The sequence below is a fragment of the Scyliorhinus torazame genome, chromosome 15 (assembly GCF_047496885.1).
Source record: "Scyliorhinus torazame isolate Kashiwa2021f chromosome 15, sScyTor2.1, whole genome shotgun sequence".
Lineage (NCBI taxonomy): Eukaryota > Metazoa > Chordata > Chondrichthyes > Carcharhiniformes > Scyliorhinidae > Scyliorhinus > Scyliorhinus torazame.
The window spans coordinates 57,970,733-57,989,828 of NC_092721.1; the positions used below are offsets into that span (position 1 = coordinate 57,970,733).

Consider the following 19,096-nt stretch of genomic DNA (forward strand, 5'->3'; position numbering starts at 1 on the left):
TTCAATTCTGGTCGCCACACTACCAGAAGGATGTGGGGGCTTTAGAGAGGGTGCTGAAGTGATTTACCAGAATGTTGCCTGGTATGGAGGGCATTAGCTATGAGGAGCGGTTGAATAAACTCGGTTTGTTCTCACTGGAACGAAGGAGGTTGAGGGGAGACCTGATAGAGGTATACAAAATTATGAGGGGCATAGACAGAGTGGATAGTCAGAGGCTTTTCCCCAGGGTAGAGGGGTCAATTACTAGGCGGCATAGGTTTAAGGTGAGAGGGGCAAGGTTTAGAGTAGATGTACGAGGCAAGTTTTTTACGCAGAGGGTAGTGGGTGCCTGGAACTCGCTACCGGAGGAGGTGGTGGAAGCAGGGACGATAGTGACATTTAAGGGGCATCTTGACAAATACATGAATAGGATGGGAATAGAGGGATACGGACCCAGGAAGTGTAGAAGATTGTAGTTTAGTCGGGCATCATGGTCGGCACGGGCTTGGAGGGCCGAAGGGCCTGTTCCTGTGCTGTACATTTCTTTGTTCTTTGTTTTTGTTCTAAGAGTGTCGGGCATGAAGATATTTAAACACAAGTCGGCTGCAAAAAAAGATAGTTGCCTGAGGATCACCTGACTTTCTTTTGTGGATTTAAATACTCCCCTGTCTCCAGAGGACAAGGACCCATCCAAATTGTTGTTAACTCAATGTCTTTTTCCTGAAAAAGCATTGAAAAGGGTAATTTTAAATTGGCTGGGCCATTTAGTTACAAATACTTTGCATCAGTATTCACCAAAGAGAAGAAATTGGTAGATGTTGAGTCTGTAGAAGGGTGTGTAGATAGCCTGGGTCACATTGAGATCCAAAAAGACGAGGTGTTAGGTGCCTTGAAAAATATTTAGGTGGATAAGTCCCCAGGGCCTGATGGGATCTACCCCAGAATACTGAAGGAGGCTAGAGAGGAAATTGCTGAGGCCTTGACAGAAATCTTTGGATCCTCACTGTCTTCAGGGGATGTCCCGGAGGACTGGAGAATAGCCAATGTTGTTCCTCTGTTTAAGAAGAGTAGCAAGGATAATCCAGGGAACTACAGGCTGGTGAGCCTTACGTCAGTGGTAGGAAAATTATTGGAGAGAATTCTTCGAGACAGGATCTACTCCCATATGGAAGCAAATGCACGTATTAGTGAGAGGCAGCATGGTTTTGTGAAGGGGAGGTCGTGTCTCACTAACTTGATAGAGTTATTCGAAGAGGTCACATAGATGATTGATGCAGGTAGGGCAGTGGATGTTATCTATATGGACTTCAGTAAGGCCTTTGACAAGGTCCCTCATGGTAGACGAGTACAAAAGCTGAATTCACACGGGATCAGGGGTGATCTGGCAAGGTGGATACAGAACTGGCTAGGTCATAGAAGGCAGAAAGTAGCAATGGAAGGATGCTTTTCTAATTGGAGGGCAGTGACTTGTGGTGTTCCGCAGGGATCAGTGCTGGGACCTTTGCTGTTCGTAGTATATATAAATGACTTGGAGGAAAATGTAACTGGTCTGATTAGTAAGTTTGCCGACGACACAAAGGTTGGTGGAATTGCGGATAGCGATGCGGACTGTCAGAAGATACAGCAGGATTTAGATTGTTTGGAGACTTGGGCGGCGAGATGGCAGATGGAGTTTAATCCGGACAAATGTGAGGTAATGCATTTTGGAAGGTCTAATGCCGGTAGGGAATATACAGTGAATGGTAGAACCCTCAAGAGTATTGAAAGTCAGAGAGATCTAGGTGTATGGTCCACAGGCCACTGAAAGGGGCAACACAGGTGGAGAAGGTAGTCAAGAAGGCATACGGCATGCTTGCCTTCATTGGCCGGGGCACTGAGTATAAGAATTGGCAAGTCATGTTGCAGCTGTACAGAACCTTAGTTAGGCCACACTGGAGTATAGTGTTCAATTCTGATCGCCACACTACCAGAAGGATGTGGAGGCTTTAGAGATGGTGCAGAAGAGATTTACCAGAATGTTGCCTGGTATGGAGGGCATTAGCTATGAGGAGCGGTTGAGTAAACTCGGTTTGTTCTCACTGGAACGACGGAGGTTGAGGGGCGACCTGATAGAGGGGCGTAGACAGAGTGGATAGTCAGAGGCTTTTCCCCAGGGTAGAGGGGTCAATTACTAGGCGGCATAGGTTTAAGGTGCGAGGGGCAAGGTTTAGAGTAGATGTACGAGGCAAGTTTTTTTACACAGAGGGTAGTGGGTGCCTGAAACACGCTACCGGAGGTGGTGGTGGAAGCAGGGACGATAGTGACATTTAAGGGGCATCTTGACAAATACATGAATAGGATGGGAACAGAGGGATACGGACCCAGGAAGTGTAGAAGATTGTAGTTTAGTCGGGCAGCATGGTCGGCACGGGCTTCGAGGGCCGAAGGGCCTGTTCCTGTGCTGTACTTTTCTTTGTTCTTTGTAAAACCATGTCTGTCCCGAAAACTCTCAAAGCATGAAAGGTTACAAGAGATATTGCATATCTGCCCAACCCACTAATGTTTTTGGAAGAATTTTGAACTCATAATTGGTCACAAGGTAGCCCGGTTTGTTACCTGTGTTTTTCAACTAAAGACAGCCTCACAGCTTACTGAGAAGTCATCTGCTTTAAAAGATCATAAGACATAGGAGCAGAATTAGGCCACTCGGCCCATCGGGTCTGCTCCGCCATTCAATCACGGCTGATATTTTTCTCATCCCCATTCTCCTGCCTTCTCCCCATAACCCCTGATACCCTTATTAATCAAGACCTCCACTCCAGCCAAAGCTTGAGTAACAACAGGCCTGCTACGAAAGAGACTCAAATAATTACTACCTGTAATTGTTTCGCTTTTTTCTTTCATCTGTATCTAGTATTTTGTGTGTGTGATAGTATGTCAGATGCACGTTAAACCTCGAGGCAAATGTGTGCCAATAAATTATCTTTATTTTTAAATTGACTCCAGTTTTTAAAAACATAAGCTCTGGTAAATAATAAGGTTTATTAATATTATGTTATTAAGGTTTAAGTTACAGGGAAAGGCACAAGGAACGAACGAGCTGGTAGGTGAATAAACGTTCTACTTTCCAATAAATAGTCTGTAAAAGTAAACTTAGGACATGGCAGGGTCACCTGGAATCTCCATCCTGTAACTTGTGCCACGTCATAGACAATTCTTGTGGCCTAGATGAATACCAGGAGATGTCACCAGCCACGGAGACCTGAGCCATGGGCTTTAGAACTGGAGTGACGGCTGGATTTGCTGTGGCATATCCGTGAGGCTAGAACTATGTGCATAATAATAATAATCTTTATTGTTGTCACAAGTAGGCTTACATTAACACTGCAATGAAGTTACTGTGAAAAGCACCTAGTCGCCACACTCCGGCGTCTGGTCAGGTACATTGAGGGACAATTCAGCATGTCCAAACTACCTAACAGCACGTCCTTTTGGGACTTGTAGGAGGAAACCGGAGTACTCGGAGGCAACCCATGCAGGCACGAGGAGAACGTGCAGGCTCCGCATAGACAGTGACCCAAGCCGGGAATCGAACCTGGGACCCAGGCGCTGTGAAGCAACAGTGCATAATATGTTTAGGGAGGTTGCCACACCACAGATTAATAAACGGTAGACCGAGAGGGAATGGGCAACTGCGAGACAGTCCAGGAAGTCTACGCAGGTAGTTCAGGAGTCCCGAATCCATCTCGCTCACCTAGCTGGATTTCCATTTTGGATACCAGTGAAGGAAATGGTTTCCTCAGAGGAATGCCAAGTCTATGGCACCACAGGTAATTCAGCTGCACAGGAGAGGCGGAAGAAGAGCAATAGTGGTGGGGTATTCAATAGTTAAGGGAACAGACAGGCGTTTCTGCAGCTGTAAAGATGGATCCAGAATCATATGGTGCCAGAGTCAAGGTGTGGGTGTGTGTGGACTTTACACTTTGAGGCACTGGGACTGGTTTTAGGGCAGGTGGGACCTGGACAAGGTGGACAGTTTGCATCTGAGCAAAATCGGAACCAATACACCAATACACTCGCAGGGAGATTGCTCATGCTATTTGGCAGACTTTAAACTAACTTGGCAGGGAGGTGGGAACCAAAGTGGAATTCAGAAGGGAGAGAAGCAAAGCTGTAAGGGTAGGAAGTAGCAAGTGAAATTAGAAGACAGCAGAAACAAAAGCTAACATCAAATAGGGTCAAAGTACAGTAAAAATAATTAAAGGCAGTCTATCTGAATGCATGATGTGGAGAAGCCGGCGCTGGATTGGGGTGAGCACAGTAAGAAGTCTCACAACACCAGATTAAAGTCCAACAGGTTTATTTGAAATCATACGCTTTTGGAGTGCTGCTCCTTCATCAGGTGAAATCACTTCACCTGATGAAGGAGCAGCGCTATTTGTGCTGTCAATTTACTTATGAGGGCATGCAGCATACATAAGTGAATTGACAGCACAAATAGAAATAAACTGGTATGATCTAACTGTCATTTGAGATGTAAATCCAGGGTGATAGAGGCGAGGAACTGAATATTCAGTAGTATTTAACATTTAAGAAGGTTAGGCAAAAAGGAAAAGGATGTGGGGTAGCACAATTAATAAAGAATGAGATCAGTACATTAGTGAGAGTGGTCCGATTCCAGATCAGACCCCAACAGTGACTAGGATACTGGACAGAAACAGCAATATTTTTTGAAATGACTTCACGAATATAGGGGTATTGTTACGACATCCTGGGCACAGTTAATTCCAGCCCCATGTACCCGGAATAACGACACAAGTGAATTAAACAATATTTCTTAGAAAAATACCCAAGTCTTTGGCTGCCCATTCATCACAGACATCAGGTTTGTAAACATAAACCTGATTACTGTTTATTTATAACAAGAACTATAATGAAACATGCAGTAAATACAAATGTTTAACGGTAAGCTAATACCCAATACCTTGACCCACCCTCACCCCCCCCCCCCCACACACATGCACACACACATGACAGACAAACACAGAGGGGAGGAAAGGGGTAACAATCATAAGTGGAGGGGAAAAGTGTGCATTTTCTTCACAGTAAGCTTGCAGATTAAAGTCCTTGGTGTGCAGCCTATAATGATCTTCTTTACTCTAGTTTAACAATGCAGAACTAATCGCTTTTCCTGGAAAGGCACCTTATTTCTCTTCAAACTTAGCTTTCAGTTCAAGGTTTGTCTTCAACCCTCTGTAGGTTCAAGAATACAGTACCCACTGGCTTTCTGGAGAGAGACAGCCAATAGCCTTCTGGAGAGAGTTACCTGGATCTTTCTGAGAGTGTTAGATGGTACTTTCTGGAGTTTGCTGGACCTTCACTGTGCTGCCAAAAACAAAACTGAAAACAAACTCAATCCTTGCACACTGAAAAGCATTCCAGTGGGATTAGATCCAATCACCACCTATTAACCACGCAGAGCACAGTCTCTTGGGCCAATCCACTGACCACCAGCCAACCAATCAAACAGAGCCAGAACCTATCTCTCTGTCACTGATGCCGGTCAGTCAGCAGCTTCTGTTTAAACCAGCAGAGCCTTGCGGATTCTTCCTGCCTGAACTAAAGATATGAACCTCTTGCCTTAAAAAGACATGTCCAATAATCATCCATGGATCAAAAATGTAACGGCAGAAGTAAAAGGGGAACAAAGAACAATACAGCACAGGAACAGGCCCTTTGGTCCTCCAAGCCTGCACCGCCCATGATACCTGCCTAAACTAAAACCGTCTGTTCTTACGGGAGTCCGTATCCTTCCATTCCCACCCTTTTATATATTTGCCTCGATGTCCCTTAAATGCCGCTATAGTACCTGCTCCCTCCACAGGCAGCACGTTCCATATATTTATCACCCTCTGTGTAAAGATCTTGCCTCGCACATCTGTTCTAAACTTTTCCCCGCACTCATTAAACCTACGTCCACTAGTACTTAACTCTCCTACCCGAGGAAAGAGCATCCGACTATCCACTCAGTCCATGCTACTCATAATCTTGTAGACCTCTATCAGGTCGCCTCTCAACCTCCCTTTGTTCCAGTGAGAACAGACAGAGTTTATATAACCTCTCCTCATACCTAATGCCCTCCATACATCCTAGTATAGGATGTTCAAGGTTTGTCTTCAACCCTCTGTAGGTTCAAGAATACAGTACCCACTGGCTTTCTGGAGAGAGACAGCCAATCACCTTCTGGAGAGAGTTACCTGGATCTTTCTGGAGATAGAGGACAGATGTCAGAGGTAGGTTCTTTACTCAGAGAGTTGTAAGGGCATGGAATGCCATGCCTGCAACAGTAGTGGACTCGCCAACACTAAGGGCATTCAAATGGTCATTGGATAGACATATGGACGATAAGGGAATAGTGTAGATGGGCTTTAGAGTGGTTTCACAGGTCGGCGCAACATCGAGGGCCGAAGGACCTGTACTGCGCTGTAATGTTCTATATTCTAGTAAACCGCTTCTGTATCCTCTCCAAAGCATCCATATCCTTCTGGTAGTGTGGCGACCAGAATTGTACATAATATTCCAAATGAGGCCTAACGAAGGTCCTGTACAGCTGCAACATGACTTGCCAATTTTCATACTCAATGCCCTGACTGATGAAGGCCAGCATGACGTAGGCCTTCTTGACCACCTTATCCACATACGTTGCCACTTTCAGTGATTGGTGGACATGCACGCCCAGATCTCTCTGCCTGTCAGTACTCACAAGTGTTCTACCATTTATTGTTATTCGTACTTGCTCCTTCCTCAGGTGAATGAAGAGGTGGGTTGCAGAATATATATATAGACAAAGTCAAAGATGCAATACGATACTTTGAATGCGAGTCCTTGCAGGTAATGAAGTCTACAGGTACAGACGGAGCAACTGGAGAGAGGGATAATCTCAAATTAAAGGGGTGTGAATTGTCTCAAGTCAGGACAGTTGGTAGGATTGGTAGATGCTCCGAAAGCTAGGGATTCGGAACAAACCTGTTGGACTTTAACCTGGTGTTGTCGGACTTCTTACTGTGCTCACCCCAGTCCAATGACGGCATCTCCACATGAATATATTACCAATTCAATTAGCTCTTACCTTAAAAAATATTAAGGTAGATAAGTCCCCAGGGCCTGATGGGATCTACCCCAGAATACTGAAGGAGGCTGGAGAGGAAATTGCTGAGGCCTTGACAGAAATCTTTGGATCCTCACTGTCTTCAGGTGATGTCCCGGAGGACTGGAGAATAGCCAATGTTGTTCCTCTGTTTAAGAAGGGTAGCAAGGATAATCCAGGGAACTACAGGCCGGTGAGCCTTACTTCAGTGGTAGGGAAATTACTGGAGAGAATTCTTCGAGACAGGATCTACTCCCATTTGGAAGCAAATGGACGTATTAATGAGAAGCAGCATGGTTTTGTGAAGGGGTGGTCGTGTCTCACTAACTTGATAGAGTTTTTCGAGGAGGTCACTAAGATGATTGATGCAGGTAGGGCAGTGGATGTTGTCTATATGGACTTCAGTAAGGCCTTTGACAAGGTCCCTCATGGTAGACTAGTACAAAAGGTGAAGTCACACAGGATCAGGGGTGAGCTGGCAAGGTGGATACAGAACTGGCTAGGTCATAGAAGGCAGACAGTAGCAATGGAAGGATGCTTTTCTAATTGGAGGGCTGTGACCAGTGGTGTTCCACAGGGATCAGTGCTGGGACCTTTGCTGTTTGTAGTATATATAAATGATTTGGAGGAAAATGTAACTGGTCTGATTAGTAAGTTTGCAGATGACACAAAGGTTGGTGGAATTGCGGATAGCGATGAGGACTGTCAGAGGATACAGCAGGATTTAGATTGTTTGGAGACTTGGGCGGAGAGATGGCAGATGGAGTTTAATCCGGACAAATGTGAGGTAATGCATTTTGGAAGGTCTAATGCAGGTAGGGAATATACAGTGAATGGTAGAACCCTCAAGAGTATTGAAAGTCAAAGAGATCTAGGTGTACAGGTCCACAGGTCACTGAAAGGGGCAACACAGGTGGAGAAAGTAGTCAAGAAGGCATACGGCATGCTTGCCTTCATTGGCCGGGGCATTGAGTATAAGAATTGGCAAGTCATGTCGCAGCTGTATAGAACTTTAGTTAGGCCACACTTGGAGTATAGTGTTCAATTCTGGTCGCCACACTACCAGAAGGATGTGGAGGCTTTAGAGAGGGTGCAGAAGAGATTCACCAGAATGTTGCCTGGTATGGAGGGCATTAGCTATGAGGAGCGGTTGAATAAACTCGGTTTGTTCTCACTGGAACGAAGGAGGTTGAGGGGCGACCTGATAGAGGTCTACAAAATTATGAGGGGCATAGACAGAGTTGATAGTCAGAGGCTTTTCCCCAGGGTAGAGGGGTCAAGTACTAGGGGCATAGGTTTAAGGTGAGAGGGGCAAGGTTTAGAGTAGATGTACGAGGCAAGTTTTTACGCAGAGGGTATTGGGTGCCTGGAACTCGCTACTGGAGGAGGTGGTGGAAGCAGGGACGATAGTGACATTTAAGGGGCATCTTGACAAATACATGAATGGGATGGGAATAGAGGGATACGGACCCAGGAAGTGTAGAAGATTGTAGTTTAGTTGGGCAGCATGGTCGGCGCGGGCTTGGAGGGCCGAAGGGCCTGTTCCTGTGCTGTACATTTCTTTGTTCTTTGGTCTAAAAATCTTTTTGTGTGACACTTACTGGCTCTGCTTGAATTGACCCTACCAGTTTCTGCAGTGTAATGTAAGCCTACTTGTGACACTAATAAAGATTATTGAAATTTGAATACATTTTTCAAATCATATTGACTTACAAAATCATAGTATGATAAGCCAAGTATATTGTTAAGTCTTCCTAAATTATAGATTCCAGTAGTTTCCATTTTTCTCTCTGTCTCCTTTTTTGAATTGCAGTGTTACATTTGCTATTGTCCAACCTGCTGAGCCCATTGTAGAATCTAGGGAACTTTGGAAAATCATAACAACTGCACCACTACCTCTTTTAGCTTCCTCTTTTAGAACCGCAGGATATAGGCCATCAGATACTGAGGATTTGTTATCTTTTATCCCTTAGGTTTTTCCAATATCTTTTCCCTGTTGCTACTAATTACTTAAGTTCCCCATTTATATTACCCCTTTGATTACCCTCTACTTCTGGTATGTAATTTGTGTCTTCTGTGAAGGTAAAATATTTGTTTTGAATTTCTGTCTTTTCTTCATTCCCCTGTCTCTGCCTCTAAAGAACAATGTTTACTTCGGCTATTCTCCTTTGTATATTCTTGTAAAAGTTCCTTTAATCTGTTTTTATATTCCTGGCTAGTTACTCTCAAGCTATTTTTTTCCCCTTTTATTCATGCTCTGGTCGCCGTTTGCTTGTTTAAAAATCTTTCCCAATGAGGGATAGAAATGGCAAGAATAGGGAACCATGGTTGACCGGTGGAATTGTGAGTCTAGCTAAGATGAAAAGGGAAGCATACATAAGATCTAGGCGACTTAAAACTGATGAAGCTTTGGAGGAATATCGGGAAAGTAAGACAAATCTCAAATGCGCAATAAAGTGGGCTAAAAGGGGTCATGAAATATCTTTGGCTAACAGCGTTAAGGAAAATCCCAAAGCCTTTTATTCGTATAAGGAGCAAGAGGGTAACTAGAGAAAGGATTGGCCCACTCAAAGACAAAAGAGGGAATTTATGTGTGGAGTCAGAGGAAATGGGTGAGATTCTTAATGAGTACTTTGGAAGGGAAGGGGGATAAGGAAGGGGGAAGTTTTGGGTATTCTTAAAGGCATTAAGGTGAACAAGTCCCCATGTCCGGATGGGGTCTATCCCAGGTTACTGAGGGAAGCGAGGGAGGAAACAGCTGGGGCCTTGACAGATATCGTTGCAGCATCCTTGAGCACGGGTGAGGTCCAGGAGGACTGGAGAATTGCTAATGTTGTCCCTTTGTTTAAGAAGGGTAGCAGGGATAATCCAGGGAATTATAGACCTGTGAGCTTGACGTCTGTGGTAGGCAAACTGTTGGAGAAGATACTGAGGGATAGGATCGATTCACACTTAGAAGAAAATAGACTTATCAGTGATAGGCAGCATGGTTTTGTGCAGGGAAGGTCATGTCTTACAAACCTAATAGAATTCTTTGAGGAAGTGACAAAGTTAATTGATGAGGGAAGGGCTGTAGATGTCATATACATGGACTTCAGTAAGGCGTTTGATAAAGTTTCCCATGGCAGGTTGATGGAAAAAGTGAAGTCGCATGGAGTTCAGGGTGCACTAGCTAGATGGATAAAGATCTGGCTGGGAAACAGGAGACAGAGAGTAGTGGTGGAAGGGAGTGACTCAAAATGGAGATGGGTGACTAGTGGTGTTCCATAGGGATCCGTGCTCGGACCACTGTTGTTTGTGATATACATAAATGATCTGGACGAAGGTATAGGTGGTCTGATTAGCAAGTTTGCAGATGATACTAAGATTGGTGGAGTTGCAGATAGCGAGGGGGACTGTCAGAGAATACAGCAAAATATAGATAGATTGGAGAGTTGGGCAGAGAAATGGCAGATGGAGTTCAATCCAGGCAAATGCGAGGTGATGCATTTTGGAAGATCCAATTCAAGTAACTTCATTGAAGCCTACACGTGACAATAAGCGATTTTCATTTCATTTTCATTTCATTTCAAGAGCAGACTATACGGTCAATGGAAGTGTCCTGGGGAAAATTGTTGTCCAGAGAGATCTGTGAGTTCAGGTCCATTGTACCCTGAAGGTGGCAACGCAGGTTGATAGAGTGGTCAAGAAGGCATACAGCATGGTTGCCTTCATCGGACAGGGTATTGAGTACAAGAGTCGGCAGGTCATGTTACGGTTGTGTAGGACTTTGGTTAGGCCACATTTGGAATACTGCGTGCAGTTCTGGTCGCCACATTACCAGAAGGATGTGGATGCTTTAGAGAGGATGCAGAGGAGGTTCACCAGGATGCTGCCTGGTATGGAGGGTGCTAGCTATGTAGAAAGGTTGAGTAGATTAGGATTGTTTTCATTGGAAGGACAGAGGTTGAGGGGGGACCTGATTGAGATCCACAAAATCATGAGAGGTATGGACAGGGTGGATAGCAACAAGCTTTTTCCAAGAGTGTGGGTGTCAATTACAAGGGGTCACGATTTCAAGGTGAGAGGGGGAAGTTTAAGGGGGATGTGCGTGGAAAGTTTTTTTACGCAGAGTGTGGTGGGTGCCTGGAACGCTTTGCTAGCGGAGGTGGTAGAGGCGGGCACGATAGCATCATTTAAGACGCATCTAGACAGATATATGAACGGGCGGGGAACAGAGGGAAGTAGATCCTTGGAAAATAGGCGACGTGTTTAGATAAAGGATTTGGATCGGTGCAGGCTGGGAGGGCTGAAGGGCCTGGGCGCAATTCTCCCATCGGGAGACTAAGTCCCGACGCCAGAGTGAAAACCGGAGTGTTTCACTCCGGCGTCGGAGGCCGTTCCCAGCCTCTTATTCTCTCGCCCACGGGGGGGCTAGGAGCGGCACCGCGTCATTTACGCCGCGTAAAAGCGGCGCCGCGTAAATAATGTCATCCGCACATGTGCGGGTTGGCCGGCGCCAACCCGCGCACGCGTGGTTGCCGTCCTCCCCGCGGCCGCCCCGCAAGAAGATGTCGGATGGATCTTGCGGGGCAGCGGAGGAAAGGAGGTCCTCCTTCAGAGAGGCCAGCCCGCCGATCGGTGGGTACCGATCGCGGGCCAGACCCCTTTTGAGCAACTCCCCGGTGCAGGGACCCCCCCTCGCCCCCCCACAGGCCGTCCCCCCCAGTGTTCCCGCGCTGTTCCTGCCGGCAGCGACCAGGTGTGTATGGCGCCGACGGGAACCTGTCGTGTTGGACAGGCCGCTCGGTCCATCCGGGCCGGGGAATCGCCGCCTGCCCATTACCAACGGCAAGCGGCGATTCTCCCAGCGGCCAGCCGTGATTCGCGCTGTGCCGGTTTGGGGGGGGGGGGCGGAGACAATCGCGAGCTGGCGTCAGGGCGGCATGGCGGGACTCGCGCGGCGTCCAGGCGAATCTCCCACCCGGCGTTTGGGGGGGGGGGGGGGGATTCCGCCCCCTGTTTCTGTGCTGTAATTTTCCTTGTTCTTAATCCTCAGGTTTACTATTATTCCTCGCAACATTGTAAGTCTCTTTTAATGTAATAATTTCCTTCGTAAGGTGGATTGCTCTGGCTAAAATTTTGTTTTTTAATGTGACGTATTTTTGTTGAACATTTTGAATCTTTTCATTAAGTGTACCATGGCCATACCTTTAGTGTATTTAGCCAATCCAGCTTAGCCAGTTCTTCATGCTTATGTAATTGGCTTTGTTTAAGTTTAAGATTCTTGTTTTAGATGGTGATTACTTTTTTTCCCCAGATGATCTTTTATCAGGATACTATACGGTCATGTTGAAGTGCAGTTGCCACTTTACGAGATCTAAAACTTTTTTATCCCTATTTGGCTCCACAACACATTGTTCCAGAAGACTGCCGCAAAGGCATTCGACAAACTCCTGTTCCAGACTACAAGTGACAATTTGATTTGTCCACTCGGATTATTACATTGCCTTTGCTGCAATCTTCAATTATTTATCATCCATGCCAATCTATGGCCTTCAATCCAACATCAATGGCTCTTGATAACTCCTGTGCCAATTGTTGCCAACTCATAACTCCACCCTTTGCCCTTTCACTCCTCCCCCAATGCCAACTCAGCCAGAATTGACCTCAGGATCTACGCTGAGGTGAAATAAATTTTTTCAGCATCTACTGGTGAATTCACTAATTAAAAAACACTTTTTGATAAAGTCCATTCACTACATTTAACTACTTTATGCCGAACAAAAATGAGCATCAAGACTCATGGCCCACTTCGAAGAGTATATAAGACTTTGAGCTATCATTTAAAACTATGAACTGAGACACCCTATGATAACTAAATGTTGCGAAATCAGTCATGCAGCACTAATGCTATAATGATAGTCAAAGAACAAAAAAGTACAGCACAGGAACAGGCCCTTTGGCCCTCCAAGCCTGCGCAGACCATGCTGCCCATCTAAACTACAATCTTCTACACTTCCGTGGTCCGTATCCCTCTATTCTCACCTTATTCATGTATTTGTCAAGATGCCCCTTAAACGTCACTATCGTCCCTGCTTCCACCACCTCCTCCGGCAGCGAGTTCCAGGCACCCACTACCCTCTGCGTAAAAAACTTGCCTCGTACATCTACTCTAAACCTTGCCCCTCTCACCTTAAACCTATGCCCCCTAGTAATTGACCCTTCTACCCTGGGAAAAAATCTCTGACTCTCCATTCTGTCTATGCCCCTCATAATTTTGTAGACCTAAAAGCTTATGTCAATAGATAGTGTAAAAGACAAGCAATTATTTTGGTTTTAAACACATCAGACTATTCTTACAAAAATATAAAGGCCAGGAGATTTAAATGCCTCGACAACTTGGCACTTCCCTTGACAGCTGCAATGAATTTTCACTTTTTAAGGCACATTCATGTCTACTTCAAAAAATCCCAAAAGATGCAACTTCCCTCAAAGTTGCCGCAGACCTCTGCCAAAGGGTACCTATCTCTCAAGTAACTCCAGGAATCCGGTTTTGGATATCTCGCTTGAGGAAACTGGAGCTCATAGACTCAGACACTCTACGGTGCAAAAGGAGGCCATTCGGTCCATTGGGGCTGCACTGGCCCTGCAGCCTTTCTTTCAAATTTTTAATGGTTGGAACATTTAACCATCTCAGCAACCAAAATAAAACTGTGGCGTTGCAAAGTTCAGTTTGCTATCTTTCAATCTACCAAGGGCTCTTTCTGGGTTTGAATGCCTTGCCCCATCTACACTGTTTTTACTAGAACTTCTACACCGTCGCCTGCAGGACGAATTCGTCTCTGCACCGCTGTCTCATCGTCAAAGTCAATTCTGCCAGAAAAGTTAATTATGCAGTGCAGTTACTTCCTCTGTGAAGGAATATCCCATTAGACCTTGGACTCATGTGAAACAATAACTCGTTTCTCTGTGTATTTGCCCTCTTTCTTTCTCTATCCCACCTTTACTGTATGAGTGAAAAGGAGGCTACATGGCATCCTCCTCCTGTATTTGATGGGAAGCACGGTAGCACAGTGGTTAGCACAGTTGCTTCACAGCGCCAGGGTCCCAGGTTTAATTCCCGGCTTGGTTCACGGTCTGTGCGGAGTCTGCACATTCTGTGTGGGCTTCCTCCGGGTGCTCCGGTTTCCTCCCACAAGTCCCGAAAGACGTGCTTGTTCGGTGAATTGGACATTCTGAACTCTCCCTCTGTGTAGCCGAACAGATGCTGGAATGTGGCGACTAGGGGATTTTCACAGTAACTTCCTTGCAGTGTTAATGTAAACCTACTTGTGATACTAATAAAAGATTATAAATTATTGAGTGTGTGCAAATAAACTACCCCTCTGGGATTTGCTGTGGGGTTATTAATAGATTAGAGTGGGAAACCTGGGAGTAGTTGAGGCAAACAGCATAGATTCACTTTAAGAAGGCAGATGTTGCGGCCATTTCGGAGACATGGATAGAGCAGGGACAGGAATGGATGTTGCAGGTTCCGGGGTTTAGGTGTTTTAGTAAACTCAGAGAAGGAGGCAAAAGAGGGGGAGGTGTGGCGCTGCTAGTCAAGAGCAGTATTACGGTGGCGGAGAGGATGCTAGATGGGGACTCTTCTTCCGAGGTAGTATGGGCTGAAGTTAGAAACAGGAAAGGAGAGGTCACCCTGTTGGGAGTTTTTTTATAGGCCTCCTAATAGTTCTAAGGATGTAGAGGAAAGGATGGCGAAGATGATTCTGGATAAGAGCGAAAGTAACAGGGTAGTTATTATGGGATACTTTAACTTTCCAAATATTGACTGGAAAATATATAGTTCGAGTACAATAGATGGGTCGTTTTTTGTACAGTGTGTGCAGGAGGGTTTCCTGAAACAATATGTTGACAGGCCAACAACAGGCGAGGCCACGTTGGATTTGGTTTTGGGTAATGAACCAGGCCAGGTGTTGGATTTGGACTTAGAAGAGCACTTTGGGGACAGTGACCACAATTCGGTGACGTTTACGTAAATGATGGAAAGGGATAAGTATACACCGCAAGGCAAGAGTTATAGCTGGGGGAAGGGCAATTATGATGCCATTAAACGTGACTTGGGGGGGGATAAGGTGGAGAAGTAGGCTGCAAGTGTTGGGCACACTGGATAAGTGGGGCTTGTTCAAGGATCAGCTACTGCGTGTTCTTGGTAAGTATGTACCGGTCAGGCAGGGAGGAAGGCGTCGAGCGAGGGAACCGTGGTTTACCAAGGAAGTAGAATCTCTTGTTAAGAGGAAGAAGGAGGCCTATGTGAAGATGAGGTGTGAAGTTTCAGTTGGGGCGATGGATAGTTACAAGGTAGCGAGGAAGGATCTAAAGAGAGAGCAAGGACGAGCAAGGAGGGGACATGAGAAGTATTTGGCAGGAAGGATCAAGGAAAACCCAAAAGCTTTCTATAGGTATGTCAGGAATAAGCGAATGACTAGGAAAAGAGTAGGACCAGTCAAGGACAGGGATGGGAAATTGTGTGTGGAGTCTGAAGAGATAGGCGAGATACTAAATGAATATTTTTCGTCGGTATTCACTGAGGAAAAAGATAATGTTGTGGAGGAGAATGCTGAGCCCCAGGCTCATAGAATAGATGGCATTGAGGTACGTAGGGAAGAGGTGTTGGCAATTCTGGACAGGCTTAAAATAGATAAGTCCCCGGGACCTGATGGGATTTATCCTAGGATTCTCTGGGAGGCCAGGGAAGAGATTGCTGGACCTTTGGCTTTGATTTTTATGTCATCATTGGCTACAGGAATAGTGCCAGAGGACTGGAGGACAGCAAATGTGGTCCCTTTGTTCAAAAAGGGGAGCAGAGACAACCCCAGCAACTATAGACCGGTGAGCCTCACGTCTGTAGTGGGTAAAGTCTTGGAGCGGATTATAAGAGACAAGATTTATAATCATCTAGATAGGAATAATATGATTAGGGATAGTCAGCATGGCCTTGTGAAGGGTAGGTCATGCCTCACAAATCTTATCGAGTTATTTGAGAAGGTGACTGAACAGGTAGATGAGGGTAGAGCAGTGGATGTGGTGTATATGGATTTCAGCAAAGCGTTTGATAAGGTTCCCCACGGTAGGCTATTGCAGAAAATACGGAGGCTGGGGATTGAGGGTGATTTAGAGATGTGGATCAGAAATTGGCTAGCTGAAAGAAGACAGAGGGTGGTGGTTGATGGGAAATGTTCAGAATGGAGTACAGTCACAAGTGGAGTACCACAAGGATCTGTTCTGGGGCCGTTGCTGTTTGTCATTTTTATCAATGACCTAGAGGAAGGCGCAGAAGGGTGGGTGAGTAAATTTGCAGACGATACTAAAGTCGGTGGTGTTGTCGATAGTGTGGAAGGATGTAGCAGGTTACAGAGGGATATAGATAAGCTGCAGAGCTGGGCTGAGAGGTGGCAAATGGAGTTTAATGTAGAGAAGTGTGAGGTGATTCACTTTGGAAGGAATAACAGGAATGCGGAATATTTGGCTAATGGTAAAGTTCTTGAAAGTGTGGATGAGCAGAGGGATCTAGGTGTCCATGTACATAGATCCCTGAAAGTTGCCACCCAGGTTGATAGGGTTGTGAAGAAGGCCTATGGAGTGTTGGCCTTTATTGGTAGAGGGATTGAGTTCCGGAGTCGGGAGGTCATGTTGCAGCTGTACAGAACTCTGGTATGGCCGCATTTGGAGTATTGCGTACAGTTCTGGTCACCGCATTATAGGAAGGACGTGGAGGCTTTGGAGCGGGTGCAGAGGAGATTTACCAGGATGTTGCCTGGTATGGAGGGAAAATCTTATGAGGAAAGGCTGATGGACTGGAGGTTGTTTTCGTTGGAGAGAAGAAGGTTAAGAGGAGACTTAATAGAGGCATACAAAATGATCAGGGGGTTAGATAGGGTGGACAGTGAGAGCCTTCTCCCGCGGATGGAAATGGCTAGCACGAGGGGACATAGCTTTAAACTGAGGGGTAATAGATATAGGACAGAGGTCAGAGGTAGGTTCTTTACGCAAAGAGTAGTGGGGCCGTGGAATGCCCTACCTGCTACAGTAGTGAACTCGCCAACATTGAGGGCATTTAAAAGTTTATTGGATAAACATATGGATGATAATGGCATAGTGTAGGTTAGATGGCTTTTGTTTCGGTGCAACATCGTGGGCCGAAGGGCCTGTACTGCGCTGTATTGTTCTTTGTTCTATAATATATGTTCTATAAACACTTGAGGGAGAAAGGGACAGTAGGATATATTTTTAGCATATCCGGAAGTACAAAATCTCTGCTCAGTCTTGAATTCCATGTTGATAACTTGCCTACTTTAACCAGTCAGGTGGCATAAATCACAATTATTACCCAGTATTTATAATTGATAAAGTAAGGCTTTGCTGTAATGACTTTAGATGCCTTCTTTGAATTTCTTCAGTGGCAAACCAATGTTAATAGATGGGATAAATTTCACAACTGATATTTTAATTTCTAGTATTCCATGATTTTAATATGTTATATATACATACCAATTACAGTCACAATGCTTGCTTCTTGATAATTTCCCAATGGGAAAGTGACGACCTTGCAGATGTAGATTCCAGAATCTGAAAACCCAACTCTGGTAATCAGAATTGTTGCGTCTTTCAAAGATGGGTTTGTGAACACAGCTCTTCCTTCATAGTTCCCTTGGATTGAGGTTCCATAAAGAGGATGAAACACTGCAATAGTGTCTGAGGTCCCATGTTCTTGCTTCTCCCAGGAGATCTGAGTTACAGTTTCTTTCACGGTAACCAAACACTTTAAGGTGACGTTTTTGTCCAAAATTGCAGATATCTTCTTATCAACAACAACTGGTCCAGCCAAGGTACCTGTTAAGAAAAATAGACGATACATTTTTTATAGCAAACATTCTCTTCCCCACACATTTTAAAAAAAAGAAAATCTAATGGCTCAATTAAGAAATGAATTGCAGCTTGATCGAGAGTTTCAAAAATCAGAAAGATTTTAAATTCAATTTCTGATCTCTGTCAGTTTGCGGATCTTTACCAGAACAATGATGAGGGCTCTATAACTGGAAAGGTTTTCAGGCGGAAGAAAGAAAATCCAACAAGGTTTGCATTCCTAAACAGTATGAACCGAACCATTGTAGAAAAATGAGATTATGTCCTTTTGGTGAAAACAGGATGCAGCTGAGCACTGACATTCTGAGTTTTCACGGTTTCAGGTCACAGGAAATGCGGGCTTCCTCCTGGAAAAAAAATCTTGCTGTGATTACAAATAGAGCAAATGGTGGTAGAGCATGAAACACAAATGTGATACTTCCTTTATCAAAGATAAAGCATGGAGTACGTTGTAATACCCTTGGGGTCCAAACTAACCTCTTCAACCAATTCATCAAGGAAGGGAGGAAAAGAATGAGAGGTCGTGAGCCATGTTTACTGACAGCGGTAATTGGCCTGCGGAGTAGGTGGCTTTCTACTCGCCACCAGCGGGATATTGCGGTCCTGCCGAAATCGAGAGCGTTTTGCATGGGGATCCCGCCACAGGGAGGTACCTTTGCTGGACCAAAAGATCCCATTGGCAAGAAGGGCTGGAAAATCCAGAGCAGTTTATCTCAGGATTTCAAAACTGAGTCATTGGACCTTAGATGCTTTAGGTGGTTAGCACATTTCTGTCCTTCTCCATCAATGTCTATATATATCCATATTTTTGACTAGTTTTCTTCAATAACAGCACTGCTTTCCTTTGATGGCTGAGACTGCCTTTTATTATCTCTGAGTGTCAATATTTGTCAGGGAATCCAACAAAATAAAACAAAACTGTTACAATGGCCTCAAACTAACATGCCCATTTAATAAAAAATCTCTGGACTAAATTCTGACTGATAGTTGACCTTGAGCACAACTTTCCAAAGGCGTAGCAAAACCATTTTAGCCGTGTGCGCTAATTTCAGTAGACATCTACCCATTAGTCGGGAAATGGTG

General features: G+C 45.1%; 1 protein-coding gene across 3 annotated transcripts in view; it reads right to left on the bottom strand.

Annotated features, from left to right (window-relative positions):
* Positions 1-19,096, bottom strand: part of LOC140391605 (nectin-3-like) — a 423,814-nt gene that overhangs the window by 100,688 nt on the left and 304,030 nt on the right. For all 3 annotated transcript variants that reach the window (XM_072476263.1, XM_072476264.1, XM_072476265.1), the window contains exon 2: positions 17,639-17,980. In XM_072476263.1, coding sequence (XP_072332364.1) covers positions 17,639-17,980 — 342 coding nt within the window. The remainder of the gene's footprint in view (positions 1-17,638; positions 17,981-19,096) is intronic.